The 24,299-nt window shown below is 39.1% G+C and overlaps 1 protein-coding gene across 1 annotated transcript in view; it reads left to right on the plus strand.

Moving 5' to 3' along the window:
- ANTXR1 (ANTXR cell adhesion molecule 1) overlaps positions 1–24,299 on the plus strand; it is a 265,145-nt gene that overhangs the window by 18,225 nt on the left and 222,621 nt on the right. Inside the window, exons 2-3 of the mRNA XM_053588536.1 lie at positions 12,005–12,076; positions 19,780–19,851. Of these exons, the coding sequence (XP_053444511.1) occupies positions 12,005–12,076; positions 19,780–19,851 (144 nt within the window). The remainder of the gene's footprint in view (positions 1–12,004; positions 12,077–19,779; positions 19,852–24,299) is intronic.

Genomic DNA, 24,299 nt, shown 5'->3' on the forward strand with positions numbered 1-24,299 from the left:
TCCTTTTCAAAAAACCAACTTTTTGATTTATTGATCTGTTGTATAATTCTTTTCTTTTCACTTTCATTTAATTCTGCTCTAATTTTGGTTATTTCTTTTCTTCTACTGGGTTTGGGGTTGGAATGTTCTTCCTTTTCCAGTTGCTTGAGATGTCCCATTAAGTTGTTAACTTCCTCTCTCTCCGTTCTCTTGAGGAAGGCTTGCAGTGCTATAAATTTCCCTCTTAGGACTGCCTTTGCGGTATCCCAGAGGTTCTGATAATTGGTGTCTTCATTATCGTTTTGTTCCAAAAATTTGGCAGTTTCCTTCTGAATCTCATCTCTGACCCAGCTATCATTCAGCATAAGGTTATTTAACTTCGATGTTTTTGTATGAGTATGCAGATTCCTGTTGTTACTGAGTTCAACTTTTATTTTATTCCATGGTGGTCCGAGGAGATGCAAGGAATAATTTCTATTCCTTTAAATTTACTGAGGTTAGACTTGTGACCTAAGATGTGATCAATTTTGGAGTATGTTCTGTGGGCTGATGAGAAGTATGTGTATTCAGTTTTGTTGGGATGAAATGTTCTGTAGATGTCTGCTAAATCCAAATGTTGACTGGTTAGGTTTAAATCCAAAATTTCTTTGCTCAGCTTATTGGAGGATCTATTCAACACTGCCAAAGGAGTGTTGAAATCTCTGACTATTATGGACCTGCAGGAAATCAAGTTGCTCATGCCTGTTAGAGTTTCTCTTATAAATTGAGGTGCATTCTGGTTGGGTGCATAAATATTCATAATTGAAATTTCATCATATTGAGTATTACCCTTAACAAATATGAAGTGACCATTCTTATCCTTCCTTACTTTTGTTTGTTTAAAGACTATTGTGTTTGCAAATAGAATTGCAACACCTGCTTTTTTATGATTATCATTTGCCTGAAATATGGACGACCATCCTTTCACCCTGAGTCTATATTTGTCTTTTAAGGTAAGATGTGACTCTTGTATGCAGCAAATATCTGGCCTGAGTTTTTGTATCCAGTCAGCTAACCTGTGCCTCTTTAGAGGACAGTTTAAGCCATTCACATTAATGGAGAATATTGGTAAGTCTGGTAAAATTTTGGGTATCGAGTTTTTCGAAAGTCCAGTGGACATTTTTAATCCTTTCACCACTGTGGACATTGGAGTTTGATCACAAGTTCCTGAGTGAGTTTACTTTTGTGGTAGAGGATTCGGCTGGTCATTATGGAGGATAGGTCTGAGAATATCCTGAAGAGCTGGTTTGGTTATGGCAAATTTCTTCAACATTTAATGAATGTCATTAAAGTATTTAATTTCTCCATCTTAAATGAAACTCAGTTTCAACCCTGGATACAGGATCCAGGGTTGAAACTTATTTTGCTTTAGGAGATTAAAAGTTGATGACCACCCTCTTCTGGCTTGAAAAGTTGCAGCAGAGAGATCTGCAGTCATTCTAATATTCTTCCCTTTGTAGGTAATGGATTTCTTACGTCTGGCTGCTTTCTGAATTTTCTCCTTCATATTAACTTTAGTGAAGTTAATTATGATATGCCTGGGGGATGTCTTATTCAGGTTGAGTCGTACTGGGGTTTTGAAACTGTCTGCTATCTGAATTTCAGAATCTCTTGGAATGTCTGGAAAATTCTCTTTCATAGTTTCATGGAGAAGGGCCTCTGTGCCTTGCAAGGCCACTTCATCATTTTCAGGGATCCCAATGAGGCGGATATTAGCCTTCTTCGAATTATCCCAGAGCTCTCTGAGAGAATGATGTTTTTGCTCTCCATTTCTTTTTCTTTTTTTTTTTTTGTGTGTGTGTTTTTTGGCCGAGCCTGGGTTTGAATCCGCCACCTCCAGCATATGGGACTGGCGCCCTACTCATTGAGCCACAGGTGCCACCCTTTGCTCTCCATTTCTATTCCTCTTTGAGAGTTTGGGAGCGTTCAAAGGCTTTTTTAATGTCAGAAATCCTTTCTTTTGCTTGCTCCACTCTGTTACTGAGGAATTCTACTGTATTTTTCAGATCTTTGAGGGTCTGCAAATTCTTGCTTCAGTGCTTCAAAATCTTTGGTGGTTTTGTCTTTAAATTCATTAAATTCTTGAGACAACTTTGAATTTCTCCTCAAATTTCTAATTCTGACTTTCGAATTGCTGCTCAAATTTCTAATTCCAAATTTTCCTCCATTCTATTAATCTTGTTTGCAATCCAAATTCTGAATTTGATTTCTGACATTTCGGCCAGCTATTTATGAATGGGATCTTCAGTTACGTCTGCCATATCTTTTCTTGGGTGGGGTTGATCTATTCTGGTTATTCATGTTACCAGAGTTTTTCTGGTGATTCCTCCCCATGATTGTTTTACACCATTTGATTTTTCCCCTGGAGCTTTGTTGAGGACCCGTACAGTGCTATGGCCTGAGAAACTGGGGACATGTTTGGTGTGGTGGGGCTAAGTGGTTGTGTCTTGTTTTCAGCTGGTCTCTGTTCAACCCTAGTGAAACAGTTACTCGGGTTGAAGTCTCAGGGAGCCTGTGTTTCCGTCCCAGATCTGTTCCGTGGTGGTTGCCACCTGAGAAGATGCCCGGCCTCCCCTGGTTGCCCAGGGAGAGGGAGACAGGGGTGTGGCTCAAAATTATGTCTTCGATACTATGACCTGAATCCACTACATTTGGCTCTTTAACTGCTAAAGGAATTTAGAAAATCTTTTCTTTTGACAAAGTCTTGCTTTCCAACCATTTATTTTCCTGCAAAAATTCTGGTTTAAACCTCAAATATTAACTTTTTCTTCCCTTTTCTTTGCATCCATGCTGGAAAAAGTCAATTCCCCACTTTTTTGCCATTGCCCCTTGCAGATGGATGCCTTAGACTGACTAGGGTGTGATAGGTAATTTTCTGTGCAAATGTCAATGAGAAAAGTACAGTAAAAATGTCAAAACAATGCCTCCGTTATATATATAAAGATATTGTTACAATAGTGCTCATCATAATGCTATTGTAATTGCAAAAAAAAAAAAAGTAGAAACAACCCTATGTACAAAAAAGGAATTATACCCATAATGATATGTCTGTGAAATAGAGAAAATGTAGATGTTATGAGTGATGCTGGGGAAGGTTATTTAATGAAATGAAATTTGTTCATAATCATAAATTAGGTGAAAAGAGCAGTGACCATAAGCTACAAATGCGCAATGCATATATACTTGGGGAATGTCTGAAGGTAGAGTCTCTGGTGTGGGCAATGATTATTTCTGAGATATGGAATAATAGGCAATTTTTTTTCTTCCATTTACCTGTTCTTCCCTGCCCTCCACCCCCAAATTTCCAACAATGAGCATTTTGCTTTTATAATACAATATTTTAATATTCTGTCCTTTGTTGCCCTCGTTCCGAGTCACTCCTTCCTAGTGACATCACCCGTAGCCACTCTTAGATGGTGCTGGCCTGTCATCCCCTTTGTATCTTTCTGAGGGATGCAAAGTGACTACTGGCATGTTGTCTGTGTGACTCTGGAGAGTGTGGAAAGTGGAGCCACAGCTGTGCATTTCAATTTTGGGCAGCAGCCAATTGTCTGTGTTCTCAACAGCAACAATGCTTTTGTGTTGAATTTACACCACACGTACCAATAATTGATATCAGAAAATATTTGCCTGTGGTGGTAGGGTAGTATTGGAGAAGGCAGAATGGAGGTGTAAGGAGGAGATATTTTGCTGCAATATCTTTTTGATCATGATCCATAAGAAAAAATTTGTATAACATCTTGATGCAGTATCTATACAATACTTACACATAATTGACCAGAAGTCTCAAGTAGCATTCTTTCTATTAATATATGCAATATATTCTGCTATTTCTTTAACAACTCTTTTTCTTTTTTTAATGCTGGAAACATCACAGCAAATTGATTTCCCAAATCATGAATAAATTGGATTCTCCAGCTTAAAAGTCATTGTTTTCATAGCCATCAGTTAGACTGACTAATGGGAAATTCATCACAAGTCATTCGGATGGGGATGGGCATCCTGGGCACGGGCTGGGTGGCCCCATTTCAAAATACAGTGCTCAATGAGTTGGTTTGGGTCCAAGCTGGTATCTAAAGAAGTTGGAGAAGAGTAAGAATCAGGTCAAGCTTTGTGAGCAGGAGGAAGATTTGGCTGTAATACTGACTGTGCAGGTCCCACATAATGGTGCCTGAGGCTACTGAACATATCTGTACTCTTCCGTGATTGATGGGGGACCTGAGTGGGTTACTAAGGACGTCAGTGACTTTAGTCTGGTGGGGCTAAGGAAAAGCAGGGATGGAAAGTTTTCTAATTCACATCCTTGGACTACTCTGCTGTTACAGTATTAAGAGACTTGCATGATGGTTCCAACTGCAAGCTTTCTTTTTCCCTTTAATTATATTCTAACTAATGTGCAAAAGAAGTGGGGACAATTTAAACTCAGTTTGGCCCACTGAGTTCTTTCTGACTCCAGCTGTATATGTGGCTAATGGAAAGAGCCTGTGTTTTCTAAAGAGCTTAACCACAGGGAGGTTTGGAAACTCACATAAACAGAAAAGAATGCATTTTGGAAAACAAATAAGAATGAGAGTTGGAGTTCTTATTTTGCTCCTACTCTTTGCATATTAGATCCTTGGAAATAATTGAATGGCAATCTGAGAACATTGCCAGGTTCCGTGCAAAATCCTGCACTGGGAACACCCACTGAGTGCAATGTCACAAAAATTTCTTGACTTCTTACCGCGTTCCAAACACTAGAGAAAGCACAGAGGAACAAAAAAGTAAGAAACTGCATCTGCCTTCAGCAGTGATCTTCTGGGATTAGTAATGAGGATAGTGGCTTTCCTTCCCATGGTCTGGTGATCCCTTCTTCAAAGCCCAGATGATAACATGGGAGGGCATTTACTCTGGTTTTGAGAGTACCCAAGTGTATTAAATAAATCTTAAAACAGAGTATTCTTTAAGACCGTCTTCAAGCAGAATTACTGGGAGACAACTTGCATTACAAATTTTGCTCAGATTTATACTTATGGAACAGAGGCACAAAATCCGAAAAAGGGGCCTGGCCCCTGTGTATGATCCTGATCCCAAGCTGACCCATAGATGCATTCAGGGGCTAGAACTGCATTTGCGTTAGAATTTAACTGTGTCAAATCAGGGGCCTTTCATATCCACTGCTTTCTAGAACCTGGCACTGCAACTATCTGTGACTATAGCTTGCCCAGCAATTACTTGTTAAAAGCAACTCTGGAAAATATAGTTTTGATACATGTTCATTATTATATATAACAGATATTGTGATATTCCTCTAAAACAGGGGTCCTCAGACTTTTTAAACAGGGGGCCAGTTCGCTGTCCCTCAGACCGTTGGAGGGCCGGAAAAAAAAAAAAAAAAAAGCAACTCTGGAAAAAAAAATCCACATCAGCATCTAATGTGTTATTTTGGGTTTGGAAGGAATTTTTTATTTCTACCTTGCAGTGATGGCTGGGTGAACCATACTGTGTGAAACTGTTATCAGGACTCTTAGCTAGGATTTAAGGTCATTATATTCTTAAATAGACTAGCATGATAAATGAGATATTCTACATGTTGTAGAGTGGAGAGAAGCAGGAATTGGATCCACTTTCTGCCATTTCCCCAACTTACACATGGCTTCTCCTGGTTGTGACCAGAAGTTCATTTAGGTCCCCAAAATTGAGAGGACAGCAAGGATCTGAATCACCACCCTGCATGGATTATTCTGGAAGTAGCCACTAAGGCAGTTTCCAAATCTGAAAATATGTCCCTATGGGAGAAGGGCAGGAGTCTGATTGCAGTCTCAGTAGTCAAGAGTAGGAAGTCCAGCTGTGGTCAGTGGTGGTGGTGAGACAGGGAGAGGGCTGTGGCATCAGGCAGGTGAGCCTTCTGCCACTGGGAATGTGGGTTAAAGAGATGTGAGGAGCACCCCTAACAAGCTCACTTCAATGCCAAAACCATAAGCAGCTGACACAAGACTCTTTCCTTTTGCAAGGATGATTTGATCTTGGTAGGACAGCGCCTGTGTGTGTAGGTCAAAAAGCCTCAGAGCAGAAGGAGTCCAAGGCACAGGTGCAGATAACCTCCTATTTCCTTCCCTTTTTAGTAGCTGAGGCCCCTTGGAATCCCAAGGTAATGCAGAGAAGACAAACTGGTTTGGTCCCATAGTCATAGAAGGTTATGTTTTTACCTTTGCTGCTTAAGGAAGCATGCTATGTACACCTCAAGTGTGGCTCAAAGGGGATATAGTTTGGCCAAGGCTTAAATAACTAACTGTGTAAAGAATATAATCATTTAAGTATATGAAACAATAAACTCCAGCCGTGCCAGGGCAGCTGTTAGCACAGATGGGATGAGAGAAGCAAACCTGCCAACACCTCCCTGCCTCCAGATTTGTTGTAGAGGTCTCATTTTACTTTCATCTTGAGAAAATTCCATGCCTGCCCATTAGTAAGAAAGTTTTTAATGGGTGTAGACTTTTCTCAACATCCAAGGATATTTTGCGGATCTTCCCTATTATCTAACATCAACAAATCAGGTAAATACTAAAATTGTATAAATGTTACTTTTCAGTAAGATAGAAGAATAGTGATGATGACGTGTGTTAAGGCAGAAGAAAGTGTGAATTATCATTGATGACCCTGTTTAATAAGTAAAAGAATGCAAGTTGACTTGTGGCTGTGAAATAGGGCCAAAATAAATAGTAATCCAAAAAGGTATACTTCAAACTCACGCTCCTGCAGCAGCAAGTCAGGAATAATCTTGCAAGTTTAGTTGAAGCTCCTGTTTCACCAACATTCAGCCTCTCCTCTCAGTGTAATTTCTTCACTGCAGAACTTCTCTATTGATGAGGAAATGGGTTGGAAGAGGTGTGGGGATTCCTCACTAGTCATTAGGCATCTTACCCTACCCCTCAGTAACCAAAGTTTCAGAGATTAATTGTCCTGGCTGTAAGGACCAAAAACAGTACTGTGTTTCAAAAGTAGTCACAGATGGCTGGTGTTCAAGGAAAACTCTTGATTCCAATATAGAGCATTATTGAATTCTGGATTGGACTATGGTTTACAGGCAGTCTGTGCTGCCTCTTCTGATGCGGGTAGACTGTATTGCATCATGTCTGCCATACTCTCACCCAAGAACCCAAGGGCCAGTGCATCTACCCCATGGACTAGTCTGTGAGACTTGAATTATACAAGTGATTCCTGTCCAGGAGGATGACTGAGTCCTAATGGAAGACGATTTCTAAGGCCTTGGAAGCCTAGACTTAGAGTATACAGTTCTGGTGAGCTTCTGGGAGATGCCAGATGCCATTGAGCTAAGAGATCTGCTGTTGATGATTACGTCACCAAGTAGCTATGCGCTAGAATTATTGACCCATCTGAGAAGGCTCCTTGGTTCACATAGGGTCATGGAGTTGGCTGAAGCCAAATGGATCCCAAACCTAGGATATTTATCCAAGCCCAGGAAGAACAGGTGGCATCCAATTGGCAGATGGTCATGAGGCTTCCATGAGCAATAGAGGCTTCTTCTTTCCATGTTCTTTCATTTAACAAACAGGTTGACCATTAGGTGGCAGAGACGTCTTTAAAACCTATTGCAACCCAATATCAGAGGGTACTGACAGCTGTTCAAGGAGTTCTGAGAGCACGACACAGAGAGTGAGTCCTGTCTGTGTTGGTCCAGAGCAACAAGGAGCGACTGAGCTGAATCTTATGAGGCAGAGTTGGCCAACATGGACAATGAGTGTCCCAAGCAGAGGGAATATGTATCAAGGCTGAGCTAGCAGAACTGGAAAGGGCTACGTTTGACAGGAGGGGGCCCTGCCCCTCTGCTCCCCTTTTCCTTCTGCATCTCCTCAGCTCCTTGCCCCTCCTCTCTGTGTTGAATGGTGCTGTCTCATGACACTGCTTGCTCTTCCCAAACAGCCTGCCCTGGCGTGCTCCACTGGTTTTCACTGAGGGTGCTCTTTCTCTTCTCTTTCCCACAAGTCTTTACCTGCCCTTCAAGATCCACATTAAAGACCATCCCCTTCAGAGCCCGTACAGGCAGAGCAAGCCATTCCTTTTCTTTGTTCCAAAAGCACAGACCTCACCTGCAGCACTTGTCATGACATATCACATTTCAATTCTTCTGTCTTCTCCAACTCCACTCTGAGTTCTGGAAGGAATCACTATTTCTTATTTATCTTTGCACCTTGGGCAGCTATGGTTAGTGCTGGGAGATAAGTTATTTTTCATTGTTAATAAGAAATATGAAATCCCTGATACAATTATCCTACTGTTGGTTATGCCAAATACTGTCTCAAATTAACCAAAGTAGGGTTTAAGATTAGCATATGAAAATAAAATAATTATAATTAATAGCTCTTATATGTGGGATGATCCAGGATTGAATCCATTTTTCAACTCCTTGTAGATGTACAGTGCCCTTTGTAAGATTCTATTTTCTTGTACAATCTATTTTCTTCAAAAAAGAACAAAAGATAATGAAAACCTATGAGTTCACGTAAAATGAGCAAATGTTAACACATTTTCACATTTTTTAAAGAAATGTGTGTGTGAATATATATCTACTGGTGTATTTTCAAATCCTTTATAATATTTTTCTTTAAAAGTAACAATGACCATCACTCTAAAAGATGCTGTGCATTTCCCCTTGATTATGTGGGAAAGTGTCCCAGAGGCATAATTGCTGGTCATAGGAAATGTTATCTTGAACCCCATTAGGTATTTTCAAATTGCTCTCCAAGGTAATTTCAGTTTCTACATCTACTAGCCATGTAGGAGCTGTCCTCCTTAGCCATATTCTTACCAATCCTTACTATTGTCAGACATTTTAATTTTTGCCAATCCGAAGGGTATAAAGTGGTATTTTACATTGTCAAGATAAGCATTCTATATTTACTGGAGGAGTGAAATATTCTTTCATATGCTGATTTACCATTTTTTAAGAGATTACCTATTTTGATCCTTTTGCTATTTTTCTGTTATTTGCCATTTTAATATTCACTTCTATCAATTTACATGTCCCAGACACTAATCCTTTGCCTTTTATATTTTTTGAGAGCATCTTCTGCCATTCTGTTCTTGCTTTTAACTTGATTATGGTATCCTTTTGTTGTTCAGAAATTTTGACACTTTAGGTAGTCAAAATTATTCTTTTCTTGAGAAACAATTACTATTTTCCAAATCTGTGTTAAGGATTTCACTGCCCTGAGGATATAAAATCATCTACAATTCATCCATGTGTTTTTCCCATTAGTCTTTGGAATACATCTAGGGTTACATTTGGTATGAAGTTACAATTAGACTTTTTCTCAGTTCAAAATCCAGTTGTCACATCAAGTGTTGAAGTGTTTGCTCTCCTTTCCCAATACGAATCATCTCTGACACTATGCAGCCATAGCTCATCTGTTATATCATGTATATAGGGTCATATAGGGTCATTATATCTGATAAGCAAGCTCTCTGGCTTTGTCTTCTTTTCCAGAATTGTCTTCATTACTTTTAGATCATTAATCTTTATTTCATTTTTAAAATCCCTTTTAAGTTTCTATTTATAAAAAAAAAATCCTTTCATAATTTTTTCTAGAATTTAAGTAATATACTAACTTGGGGAAAGCGAGAACTCTTTGTCATATAGTCTTTAACACAACATATTGTGTCAGTTTTGTTCAGGATGAACAAATAGATTATGTCTGGATATGGAACAGAAAAAAATAAATTCTCCTGGTAGAGATAGTATAAGCCCAACCAGAATGAGTAACTTTAGGGACATAGTATCATCAAAAGGAAGGCAAAAATATTTTCTCAAATACAGTAAAACTGCTCTAAGTTGTCCACTCAAGGTACTGTACCAAACTGGTCAACATGCAGAGGTGCTCACAGAGGTACTAGGCCTGTTGTACTGATACATACATGTCGTGCTTGCCAATTAGGTGAACTTCAGGAAGTGGTCAATGTCAGCAGTGATCAACTGTGGAGGTTCTACTATACTATGCATCTATGAAATGGTTTGAAACAAACAAAAAAATAGGAAAGATAACTCTTTGGAAGTTTAAATTGTAAATGAATGCATAAAAATAAAAGTAATCAGAAACCAGTGGAAAATGCTTGCAGGACAGAACGTCAGCATAGAAGAAGCAAACTCCAACCTCTATAGTGATTAGAATGGCAGACAGAAAGAAATGCAGAACTCTGCTGAGAGGGGGAGGCATCATAGCTACAGAAAAGAATAGGTTCAAATAGGAAGAATCTACTGGGGACCCACTGCTATGCTCTGAGTAGGAGCACTGTGGGAAATATTTACAAGCCGGATTGAAACTCTAGGAAATGGTACTAGTGACACAAGTAAAAGTTGGGAAATAACCCCCTTTCCAAGTCTAAAATTCTATGATTCCATGTGCGCTATGGAACAATTTCCCTCTTTTGTCAGTAAGAGGACTCTTTTTTAATATAATGAAAGGATGTGTAGTGTTTTTTCTTTTATTACTATGATTGATTATAACAGATTTCCTTAAATATTGAACTGTCCTTACCTTCCTGAAATAAACTCCACCAATTAATATTCTTTTAAATTTCTGCTGTATTATTTTCTCTTTTTTTAAAAAAGGAAATAACTATATTAAAATTGTTATGTTCGATATATACCAAGAACAAAAGATGACTACAAATCATGTTGAGCACCTCTTGTAATTGCAGAAGTCAAATGTCACTTGAGTATTACAAATATTATATATATAATCTCTTATTAGTTCTGTTTCTCTGGAAAACCTAATAGGTAGTAGTAGTAGTAGTAGTAGTAGTAGTAGCAGATTCAGTAGTAGTGCCAGATTCTGACATTCATGAATAGTTCACAGTCTTAGAGTAGCCAAGGGCAATGCCCAAGGTGAAGCTTGAGAACAGTGCTAGATGTCAGGTAACAGGTACAAAGAAAATTTGTAAATAGACCACAGAGTCCTGAGTTTCTTAGCTTTGGATTTTGTGGTCTATTTACAGATGTCTGCCTTTTGCTGACCTAAGTAAAGACTTTTACTATCTAGCTAAACCCTGGGCACCACATGCCTTTATACATCACCTTCCTCCTTTCCACCCTGGAGCCATCCCCCAGCTGTGGATGCTCTGGCCTGGTAAATGGATCCCAGGCAAATTGAGCAGAAAGAACCCCTCAGTACTGACAAAAAAGGCCACTTTTTCACATCATGCCTATTACACTTCCCTCTCCCCAGGTTTCCATGTATCTCCTACCTCAAAACCATATGTTTTAATACTGTGGTATTAGAACCTCACCCCAAGGTCTTTATCCTATAGACTGTTAAGTCATTAACTTAACTTCTTATGAGTTTCATTTAAGCTGCAATGACAAAGAGTGAGTTCTGCTTTGGAAAGCGCTTGAAGTTTTTTGGTTTTAAAAGGTACTCTTGAGAGTTTGAGCAGCAGTGGCAATGCACATCAATAGTGTTTGGCAGAAGCACTGTCTTCCTGATCTGCTGTATTATTTTTCCTAATATTTTATTTAGAGAGTTTTGCATCTATATTCACAAAGCAAGTTGGACACTGGCCGTGGAGGCTGTGTATCTTTGTCCATTTGTGCTTGGTGTGAAACTCAACCTGTGAATCTCTTGAGGTTTGCTTTTATTTTCATGTGTGGGATGGGAGGAATTTTCTTTTTTCTTTATTTTGACAACAATTTTAAGAATTCTAACAGAAAATCTGTAGGGGTTTTTTTTTTGGGGGGGGGCAGTTTTTGGCTGGGGCTGGGTTTGAACCCACGACCTCCAGCATATGGGGCCAGCGCCCTGCTCCTTTGAGCCACAGACACCACCCACAAAATCTATAGACTTTTGAACAATTTCCAAAGTTATAGGAGTTTCAGGTAATGAGTACAGTTAACAGGTGAAATGCAAAATAACAGAATGTGAAGAGAAATAATACAAGGTAAAGACAAATGAACGCATGAGTCAAGCAATATCTGCTTTTGTTTTCCTAGATCGGGAAGTGTGCTGCATCACTGGAATGAAATCTATTACTTTGTGGAACAATTGGCTCATAAATTCATCAGGTGAGAAATAATTGTGCATTTGCTTCACATGTAGTTCTCTGCTGTGAATAAAACCAACCCATGCTTGCAGTTCTACTGATTGCAAACTACTTTGGGGATGCTTTTCACAAGGTGGACTCTCAGATCCCAGAACAGAGAATACTTACTTCATTTTAACCTTACACAGGGACATCACTCTGAGGGCACAGTGAAGCAATGTTAGACTCCAGGAGCCATTGAAGAGGTTTGGAGCTGAGGAGAGCTAGCACAGAAGACAAGTGCTTGTGTGCAGGCAGGAGCCAGCTGACCGCCCCTCATGCAGTCTGAGGACAGGAAAGGGCTGTCCTGAAGTTTATTGATTTTGGACTAAACAGCTCCAGTGAGCAGTTTAAACTGCTTAAACAAGTGAGGAGATTAGAGCAGCATCTAGTGACCAAGATTAAATACCAGGAGGGGTGGATCTCCCATCATTTTGGCTGCTAACTGGGCACTGCCATTATGGGAAGGCCACACCAGAGGAACATTTTGCAAGGTCCTAGAGCATAGCTGGCTCTGGTGTGCTTTATAAGCTAAGACAACCATCGTTGGGGTGAGCTGAGTGGATCCTGCACCCCCAGAAATGCCACATTGTCAGGGGGCACTGTTTAACAGGCCTCCTAAGGAAGCTGGTGAGAGCTTTAGGACCCCAGTCACTCGAGGACTGAATGACAAAGTGACAAGGCCTTGATTGAGGGCAAATAAGTTGGGAAGGTAGGACCCAATCTCCTCTGCAACTAGAAAGTAGCTTCCAGCTTCCATTTTATACCATGACACCACCTAGTGTCCACCACATATTGTGATATGTATACACACATATATAAATTTCTTCCATTTTTGCTCCTTTTCACAATTTTTTCTTAATTATTTTTCCTTTTCTCTTTTTTGTTGTTATGGTTGTTTTTTGTTTTGTTTTGTTTTTTGTCTGGTTGTATTTTTATTTTTTCAGTTTTACTTTCTTCAATAGCAAGGGCTCCTCCATTTTTGTTGTGATTTTTTTTCAGCCCCCTTTATTCTTTTCTACTCTTTTACTTCTCTCCTTTTCCCCTCTCTTTTGGTAGAGATTTTTCTACTTTTCTCATCTTTCCCACATAAATTTCTCATACACAGCTAAGATATGTCCTTTTTTCTTTACCTTTTATAATTGTATTGTTAATTTTATTTCTTTTTATTTTTTATTATCTTTGTTCCTTTTCTCTGAGTGCTGCAGAGTCAAGGCTATTCATTTGGCTGGGGCATCATAGCTTTGGTCTGGCTCAAGGACATCATGAGCTCAGAGTCTAGGGTGTCCTAGCTTTGGTCTTTGGAAAGATGATATTAGGAGGTCCTCACTATGACATACTAATTTTTTTTTTCTTTTTCTTCTATATTAGGCACAGGTGGAATCTTGCTTTTCCCCAGGCTGATAAGGAACTCTTAACTTCAAGAGATCCACCCAGCCTAGTTCCCCAAAGGCTTAGATTTTCAGGAGTTTTCATAGCACCCTGCCAATCATCAGCATTTCTCCTGTTGCTCTCTTTCTTTCTTTCAGTCCTTCTCTCCTTCTCATCAATTCTTTTCTCTTACCCTCTTCTTTTTTTTCTCTTTCTCTTTTCTTTTTTTTCTCCCTTCTCATTCTTTACCCCTCTCTTCCTTTTGGTCTCATACCAAAAGGCCATTTCAACACCAAAGCTCTGAGACAAGGTAGTTTAAAGTGAAGGGGGGAGTAAGAAGGAAAAAAGTAGAGGGAAGGAAGTGAACAAGAAGATAACACACATGAGGAGGAACCAACACAAAAATTCTGGCAACATGAAGAACCAAAACACAGCAACTCCACCAAGGGATCATGAAGCAACCACCACAGAGGATTCCACCTATAAAGAATTAATGGAAATGACAGCAAGGGAATTTAAAATATGGACGGTAAAGGCAATAAAGACAATTGATGAGAAAGTGGAAAAATAGAACCAAAAAATGGATGAAAGATATGAAGACTATAGAAAGGATATAGTGGTGCTTAAGGAATTGAAGGAGTCAATTGGGGAACTTAAAGATGCAGTACAAAGTATCAATACTAGATCATCATGGAGAAGAAAGAATTTAAAGCTAGAATATAAAGCTCTTGAGCTAACCCAGGTAGTTAAAGAGGCAGAAAAGAAGAGAGAGAAAGTAGAATATTCTCTCAGAGAATTATAGGACTTCAGGAAGCATTCAAAGATATGAAATTATAGGTATCCCTGAAAGGAAAGAAGAACATCCCAAAGAAATGGAAGTCCTACTGTAGGATATTATAAATGAAAAGTTCCCAAGTTTCACAAAAGATTCTGAAACACTTCTTTGAGACGATATAGAACCCTGTGTCATCTGAACACAAACAGAGCATCTCCAAGACACATTGTAATGAACCTGTCCAAAGTCAAGATGTAATCTCCATTAAAATAACAACATCATACTTTGAAGAACTGGAAAAAATAGTTATTCATTTTGTATGGAATGAGGGAAAAAAACTATATAGCCAAGGCATTTCTTAGTAATAAAAATAAACCCAGAGGTATCACTCTAACAGACTTTAGGTTATGTTACAAGTCCACAGTGATCAAAACAGCATGGAATTGGTACAAAAATAGAGACATAGACATATGGAACCGAAAAGAAAACCAAGAGATGAAACCAGTCTCTTATAGCCATCTGATCTTTGATAAACAAAACAAAAGCATATACTGGGGGAAAGATTCCCTATTCAATAAATGGTACTGGGGGAACTGGATAACCACATGTAAAAAACTGAAATTGGACCCACATCTTTTACCACTTATAAAAATTGACTCAAGATGGATAAAAGATTTAAATCTAAGACATGAAATGATAAAAATCCTAGCAAAAAGTGTGAGAAAAATTCTTGAGGATGTCAGCCTGGAGAAAGATTTTATAAAGAAGAATTCACTGGTAATTGCAACAACAACAAAAATAAACAAATAGGACTTAATTAAACTGAAAAACTTCTGCACAGCTAAGGACACAACAATTAAAGCAAATAGAAAACCTTCAGAATGGGAAAAAATATTTGCATGTTACCAATTGGACAAAGGCTTGACAACTAGGCTCTATAGGGAACTCAAATTAATCAATAAAAAAATAAAAAGAGGAAACAATCCCATCTATCACTGGGCAAGAGACATGAACAGAACCTTCTCTGAAGAATATAGATGAATGGCTAACAAATATATGAAAAAATGCTACTCGTCCCTAATCGTCAAAGAAATGCAATTCAAAACCACCCTGAAATATCACCTAACCCCAGTAAGAGTAGCCCACATCTCTAATTCCCAAAGTTGCACATGCTGGTATGGATATAGAGAGAAGGGATCGCTTTCACACCGTTGGTGGGATTGCAAATTCATACAATCTCTTTGGAAAGAAGTATGGAGAATCCCCCCCAAAACTCAAATGAAACCTTCCATTTGCAAGCCCACTACTAGGCATCTACCAGAAGGAAAAAAAATTATTTTATCATAAAGACATTTGCGCTAGATTGTTATCACAGCTCAATTTACAATCGCCAAGATGTAGAAACAACCTGAATGCCCATCAACTCAGAAATGGATTAACAAACTGTAGGTATATGTACACCATGGAATACCATTCAACCATACAAAAAGATGGTGACTTTATATCTTTCATATTTACCTGGATGGAGTTGAAGCACATTCTTCTAAATAAAGTATTACAAGAATGGGAAAACAGATATCCAATGTACTCAATACTAAAATGAAGCCATTCCACATAGGAATAAAACTCAATTCAATTCAAGTTGGGGAGAGAGGAAATAGGAGATAGGGGAGAAGAGGGGGGGGGAATTGGTGTTTTCCCACTTAATGGGCACAAAGTAGGGGTATATGGCACATCTTCTGGGTGCGGGAGACAACTACAAGATGGACTCTACCTAACAAATTCAAATACTGTGACCTGGTTGGTTGTACCCTCACATTAACCTAAAATTAAAAAAAAAAAAAAAAAAAAAAAACATTAAAAAAATAAGAAATCAAGATGATTGGAAAAAGCAGATGCTAAGAGGAGAGAGGGGAGAAAAAAGTACAGGGAAAGGAAGGAAACATACATGGGTGGTGTAAAACATATTTAAGAGACTCATAGAAACTTGGACTTGAAAGGAACAACTTCCAAACCTATCCTAGGAGGCATTAAATAACCTTCAAGTTTAAATAGCTCTGGTAAGAAAGTGTTGGCTTTTGAGGCAAGCAGTCCAATCATTGGACAGTTCCAGTTTTCAGAGAAGTCTTTTTGTCTTTGAACCAAAACATGCTTTCTAGCACTCTCATCCTTTGGCTCTTTGGAGTGATATTAAACAAATCTGCCTCCACACCCTTAATGGTATCTACTGCTGTCTCTATTTGTTCTTCTTGTCTGTTCCCTCTGAAGGAAAGGAGTCAAGTGAAATAGACTTTGAAGTCAGGCAGATTTGGGTTTGAATCCAAGCTCCATTATGCAACCATAGCAATTTGCTTACCTTGGCTGAACTCTAGTTTACACATAAGGCCTGTAAGAGAAAACATGTGCAAACCAACTAGTCCAGAACCTGGTACAGAATGGGCACACAACATCTCTTTCCCAGTTCCCACAGCAGTGACAGACTCTTCACTATCTCAGAATCAAAGAAAGTTGAGGGCAGAGTGGATAGGGAGGGGACCAAGAAAGAACACTTAATCTAACCCCCTTGCTTTATAGATGAGGAAACTGAGGAACAGAGCAGTTGGCATGGCTTGATCCAGATCACGAGGCACCTTTCTCTGGTTGTCTCCTCTGGCCCCCCTTGGTGATGAACCCCCTCAAAGTGTGGGACCAACATATTACTCTCATGCACACTCCATTGAGGCAGGACCTATGTTCTGTTGTCTGCCACAGCCCAAGTGCCCATAACAGTGCCAGACATGTAGTACATGCTCTGTCAATATTTTTGAATGAATGACTGAATGGATGCTATTTATTTATTAAGTGAATTTACTTTAATAAATAGATGAAGGTAGTTGAGATTGCAGGGGGCAAATTCTTCAATGACAGTGGCTGGTGCCCGTACATGTGTATCGTTTCTAATCCTTGACATTTCAAATACTTTTATTTGTCTCTACTCTGACCTCTTATTTTCCTAATTATAATTCTAATTCTTTACATTTTCCTCAAGCCTTCATACTGCCTGCCCCTCATATTCATCACTCTCAGCAGGAAATCTTACCTCCTCCTTCACTAAGAATCCAGAGAGTAGCAGACAAGAGTTCAAGTTCCCATCGACTCCTAAAAGATGCACATATGTCCTGCCTGTCAGTCTTTTAGATCCAAGTGTCCCTCCTATTTAAGACCAACCTCTCCATTTTAGTCCTGTTTTATCCCATTGTCTCTAGTCTTCTCCTTATTTCTCTCTTGAATTTTCTGCTACTTTTTCCCTGGCCCATTCCTCAGAATCTACACACACAAACTGGTCTCTCTTGCCCCTGGTACCAGAAGAACGTCAACAATCAGTCACTTAATCTTGTCTTCCTATAGATACTACCCTTTCTTTTCTGGGTTCTCATTCACATATCTCTAAAGATTGCCTCTCTGCATATCCTTACTTTACATTCATTCCTTAATCTACTGCCATCTGGCCTTCATCCGCTATCCACCTGCTTGCTCTCACCAAGGTCACAAAGTGATGTCCTAGAGGACAAATCCAGGGAGTACCTTGCAGTCCTTCCTCAGCTGGGCAGAGTGGCTTCATGGGATGCAGACTTGTACTTCCTTGGACCTCTCCTCCTTGGTGCTGGGTCTCCTTTCATCTCACTGCTGTCAGCCAGCCCTTCCCACGTCAGTGTTGGTTCTGCACATGGCTGGCTTTCCTTCTCACTGCTGGCATAGTCTCTGAACAACTTTGCCTGCACACCAGAATGCTAATTACTCCCACATTATGCCTCTAGCTGAGATTCATATGCTGATGACCTGTTGGAGACATAAATTTCCCACATTTCAATTCTTTCCAGAGCTAAACTCAATAGAAAGGAAAGCAGTATAGTGCAATGGTTAAGAGCCCAAGTTCTAAAATCAGAACATTCGGTTTCAAGACCCAGGTCTGTCATTCCCCCACTATGTAAGTTTGAGGAGATTGCTTCATCTTTCAGGGCCTCAATTTCCTTTTGTGGAAAATAAAAATTATAACATTATCAATCTCATAAAGTTGTTCCAAGAGTAATGAGATCATACATCCAAACTGCCTATGATAGTGATTGGCACATAGTAAAGACTCAATAAGGGTGGCCATTATTATCCTATTATAGTCATTATGATTGGTATTATTGTCATTTAGGACACAGTGTCCTGCTGACCTGGCACTGGTGATGTAGTAACAGGCAGCACGGTGTCATGGACAGAGGACCAAGGTCTGTTTTAGGAGACCAATATTCAATTCATCAGATAATGCTTGGGCTCCTACCAAGTATTAAATACCATGTTAACGACTTCCAAAGATGTATCATACTGTGGTAATAAATGTAAGTTTATTCGGAGGCAGCAGGAGCACCTGGAAGTTTCACAGCAGATAAATGACAAGATCTGATTTAAATTGTAGGAGCAGTGTGAAGAGTGATGGTAAGCAAGACACAGCTAGGGAGCAATTGCAGTGGTCAGACAGCTGAGGCGAGGTCCTGACCTAAGAGACAGGAAAGGTGACGGGTTTGAGAAACATTTGGGGAAGTAGGAATTGTAATATTTGGAACCAGATCAGGTGTGGGAGGCTATTATATTGTGAAGAAATAGCTTAATACTATCCTGGGCAAGTAAGTTGACCTCACAGGAAGACAATTCATTGCTGAAGCCGCTGCAGTCAAATAGTCCACCCTGCATACTGAGAAACATGTTTGGTCCTCAGCTGAGAGTGGTTCTGTCTCTCAGCGTGTGAATTTTATATTAACAGTGCTCTCGAGCTCTGCCATATAGAAACCAAAACCATTTATGCATTAATAATGAGAAGTATGACAGCCAACTGGAATAGGTATTCTTGTGTCCAGTCACCACATTTTCTCCTCATAGGATAACCTCCTTCGCAAGCCAAGGAGAGAAATTAAAAGTTGATGGCCACCCCTCTTTCAGACCAAAGGGAGTTCGTTGTATGATGTTACTGGCGGATGGCATCAAGCTGCAACAGTCTGAGACACTCTTCATTATAGAATACACCCGACTACTGTCACATTTTGTCCACTGGACACCCCTTTTTATAGACACCACGCAGACCGGTCCCCTTTTAGGGAACTAACTCTGCAAACAGAACAGAGGACAACAGTGAATTTTATCTTTCTTTTTTTGCAGTTTTGGCCAGGGCGGGGCTTGAACCCACCACCCTTGCTATATGGGGCCAGCACCCTACTCCTTGAGCCACAGGCGCCGCCCCTCATTTTATCTTTCTTAATTGTAATCCAGACTTGCTGAGTGATGGTGTCAGATCCAAAGCAGCCTCCAGGATGACACAGCAGGTCTTTTCTCTGTCCACAGCTTCAAGTCAGCTGCTAGCTAATAAGTGCTTCAACACAGCCCTGGAGGCCCCCTTTCAGTTGAGGGTCTTTAGCTTTGGCACCTCTGATGGGAAGGGAAGAACAGGGAGGAAGCCCATAAGGGAATGGCATGCTATGGTCTCTATCAGCTTTAAAAGAGTTTCTTTTCCTTTCCAGTCCACAGCTAAGAATGTCCTTTATTGTCTTCTCTACTCGAGGAACAACCTTAATGAAACTGACAGAAGACAGGTAAGGATATTTCTCATCCCAGACATTAAGAAGTCCACCTCTTCCCAAGTAATCCTGAGACGTGCTCTAGTGCCAGCCTTAATTTGTCAATTATTTTAATCTAATATTTTCCTCTTTAAACCTAAGCCTTTGCAGATCACAAGTTCTATCTCTTCTGTAGGTGGTAGTTTCAACATCACTTCAATTTCTAAGGGATTTGCTAAACTCCTTTGTATCTGTCCAAAGTCCAGAGCTGCACAGGGAGAAGCCTGGAACTTACAAACTTTATATGTCTACACAGAATTAGGGGGATCCCCTTCTTCACCTCTCTTCTCTCCAGGATCCCCCTCATACTATCTGCCCCACTAAGACCCGCCTTTCCAAGTCCTCTAGCAAGAAACATGGAGTTTTTCTCTGAGGTTTGGCTATCTACACTGTTGCCACAAAGTTCTCCACCACCTTTGGGGCAAAGCCAGGAGTAATAAAAATGGGGATTCTCCCCACAGTCTTTGAACCACAGGGGCCCTTCTTCCCAGGACTTCCTAGAAATATGGGAATTTTCTTGGCCAGGGGATGGGGAACCTTTTCATGTTGGAAGACTGCATTAATTTAGCTGTAATCAAATAAAGTTGTGTTGAAGAAACTTCAGTTAGATATACTTTAAAATGTACATCATTTTGTAAAAATCTGGCTACAGTGTATTTAATAATTTCAGGATGTGAAAACTATTTGTTAATTTTAAAGTTAACTAACCTTTTGATGACTTTTTTTTGTGTCTGAATATTTGGTTGCAGCATGGAGGTCCGCAATTTCAATTGATCCTCCAGATGGGGGTCTGTCCTTTGTGACCTTAACAGTGTCTGATTTGGGCTGGGGAGGAGAATGTAGATTTACAGTTATCAGTGGATGAAAACCAAGAAAACATTTTCCAGGCATGTTGCCAAAGGCATGGGTATTCTACTGCATTTTTCCATATTTCAACTGGATCTTTCTTAGCATCAAACAATGACTTTAAAATGTCATTCACTGAGAGCTCAATCATTCCATCTGTAATTCTTTAGATGCCTTGGTGATATCAACTAAGCAGGGCTGAGATGCTAATTTGAATGTGATGTCATGATTCTCAAAGTCAGTGAACTTTCATTGTATTCTCTGATTAATAGGTCTATAACAGCTGCGTAGTCTTCATTTATTTGTATATATTATACTGTTCATCAGTGATTTTTGCTAACTGGGGAAAATGTTCATTCAAAATTTACTTTTAGGCGTGGCCCCTGTAGCTCTGTGGCTAGGGTGCCAGCCACATACATGAGGGGCTGGCAGGTTTGAACCCAGCTGGGTCTGGACAATGACAACTACAACAACAACAAAAAAATACCCAGGTGTTGTGGCGGGTGCCTGTAGTCCCAGCTACTTGGGAGGCTGAGGCAAGAGACTCTCTTAAGCCCAAGAGTTTGAGGTTGCTGTGAGCTGTGATGCCATGGCACTCTACCAAGGGCGACACGGTGAGACTCTGTGTCCAAAAAAAAAAAAAAAATTTCCTTTTGAAGAAGCATTTTGAAAAAAGATAGCTTTTTCTGAAAATAATTGGATTTGACTTGATAGCACACAGAATGCTGCCTTCCTATAGAAATCTTTAAATAATTCACATTGCTGATTCTGTTCTTCATAAAATTTGACTATCTGTTCTCACACAGATAAAATTTTGGCTAAAACCTGTCCCTGCAATAGCCAATGCACTTTAGAAAAATACAGCAAATCCACACTCAGTACCTCACCAGGCAACTTCATCATGTTATGAAACAGGTGATGCCATGTTACATTTGCATAAATATAGTTAACATTACTTACACAATACTTACTTATAACTTGTTAGAAAGTGTCACTTAAAATAGGAGCCTTGGCACAGAGATTTTCCTGATGTAAGATACAATGAAAAGAAATGAGAGCATCTGGATCTGCTTATACTTTTTTTAAAATCTGTGCAATAAATCATGTTTTCCTGTCATGGAAGGTGCACCCTTTGTATATATACTCACTAAATTTATCAAATTTAGTCCACCTTCACCACATTTATCTTAAAAGTTGTTAATGATATCTATTCCCTGAGTTCTGTTCACAAGAGTGTCCAAAGTGAGTAGGTAGCAAAGAAAATCTTCTGTTATGACCTGAATAAAGTATAAAATCTGAACCCAGTCAGGGGGTATCAGTTGATTCATCCAAAAAATGGAAGAACTGAATAATATACATTTTACTTTTGAAGTATGCATGAAGTTGTTCTGTAAAGTTGCAGGCTGATTCATGCTGCTGATCAGTTGTGGTTCTCCTTGAAAGAGGCAGTTGTTTGTATCTTGAAATGTTATCAGGGTCTAAGCATCCTACAACTTTGACAATGCATTCTTTCACAATTTCTGTATCACTGACCAGGTTCCCTTTTCCCCCCAAGTATATAAGCTACTATGTAAGTTGCTTCAGTGACATTATTAATAGGTCTTATTGCTGCTTGAAAGAATTGTCTTTGCTTTTGCTTGTCATCTTTTAATTTCTGCAATACAACCTTTTATGCCTCTCCCTCTAATTTAAAATATTTGTGGTCCTTATGAGTGGTATAATGCTGATGTGCACTGAATTTCTTTAATGTTAATATTGCAGTATCAAAAGCAAGCAAATAGTCTTTATCTTTAGCAGAAACAAGATAATATTCCCAATCTTCATTTAAAAATCTGCTTTCTTTCTTCAGCATTCTCTTGGTCATGTTTGACATCATGGGCTTTTGAGCAGACAGAATTAAAAAATACTATTGAGCTGTGTGACTATTCACAAACAAAAGCACAGTGCACCATTGTCAAAAGCTGATAACAGAGACTGGTGGATCTAACCCCCATAAACTCTTACCAAGTAGCCTTGTGTCAGGCAGGTGCAGTTAGAACTAAATCATGAAGTAGCGGCCATCAATTTAGCCCGTATGGCTTACTAATGTTCTTATGGTGCTGGTCATTCTGAGAGAATTATTTCATTGACACTTATTTTATTCTTTGGTATTTTAAGTATCACTTTAAAAATAAATATAGGAGACTAACAAAACATATTAGTAAAAATAAAAGGATATGCTCTATAAAATTTGGATTCAGTCCAAAGACTGAACAGTTTTCCCATCTCTGTTCTTGGCCTGAGGTGATTATCTCACTGTCATGTGACTAAGATCCATCCTCAGGTTAAAGCTGTAAGAAAAAAAGCGAAGGAAAATTCTACACCTCACCACTGTTTGGTTCTTAACTCTCCTCCCTGATCTGCCAGGGAAGCCCTTTCAGCCTTGACTTCATTGCTTTTTTATTTTATCCAAAGTTTTTTGGCGTAATCAGCAAGGTATAGGCAGTAACAAGTGCATTCTCTCTTGGCTGCTGTTACTTCCATTTTACAGATAAGGACAATGAGATTCAAAGAGTTTCGATAACTTGCTGAGATCAAAAAGCTAGTAATCAGCAGAACTAGTATTCTGCTTGTAGATTCAAAATTTGGTACAACACTTGCACTTTGCATTATATCATGTTCTTCCAAAATTTCTTAGCTTCATCAGTTTAAACAATTGAGAAATTGTAATAATTTTCTGGTCATTTCCTTAGTATAATAGAGTGTGTAATATCTATTTAAGTTCTGTTTAGAGTAATCTTATAAAATAATTATCAGCATATAAGATTCTCTGAAAACTCTAAGGATAGTCTTGTTCCCAGCATTAATTAAAATACTTTAAATGTGTCATTATTTGGAAATGAGATCACGTCAGGGATGTCCAACTATTCATTTAAAAGAAATCAGCAATAGAAGTTCAATTTAATCAAATGCATTCTGCCATCTATTAAGATGGTTCAGTTTTTTCTTTTACTCACTAGTACAGTGACATTCATTAAAAACATTTTTAACATTGGATTTTTTTTTATTTCTCATTGCACTGGTTATAAGATATCCTTTTAAGGCATACCTGAATTCTATTTTCCATATATTATTCAGCAATTTAATATCCCTTTTCATAATTGTGATTGAGTTGCCATTGTCCTTTTTGACCGACTTTATTTTTAATTTGTTTTTAGTTTAAATCAATACTTCTGGGGATGGTGCCTGTGGCTCAGTGAGTAGGGCGCTGGCCCCATATACCGACAGTGGCAGGTTCAAACCTGGCCCTAGCCAAACTGCAACAAAAAAATAGCTGGGTGTTGTGCCGGGTGCCTGTAGTCCCAGCTTCTCAGAAGGCTGAGGCAAGAGAATCGCCTAAGCCCAGGAGTTGGAGGCTGCTGTGAGCTATGATGCCGCAACACTCTACCAAGGTCGATAAAATAAAACACTGTCTCTAAAAAAAAAAAATCAATACTTCTGGAATTTATTATGTTGTAAAGAATAAGGCCAACATCTAACATTTTTATCCCTACCTATTGAGCCAGTTTTTCTAAAACCACTGTAGAATGGTCTTTTAC

Source organism: Nycticebus coucang, chromosome 4 (genome assembly GCF_027406575.1).
Source record: "Nycticebus coucang isolate mNycCou1 chromosome 4, mNycCou1.pri, whole genome shotgun sequence".
Lineage (NCBI taxonomy): Eukaryota > Metazoa > Chordata > Mammalia > Primates > Lorisidae > Nycticebus > Nycticebus coucang.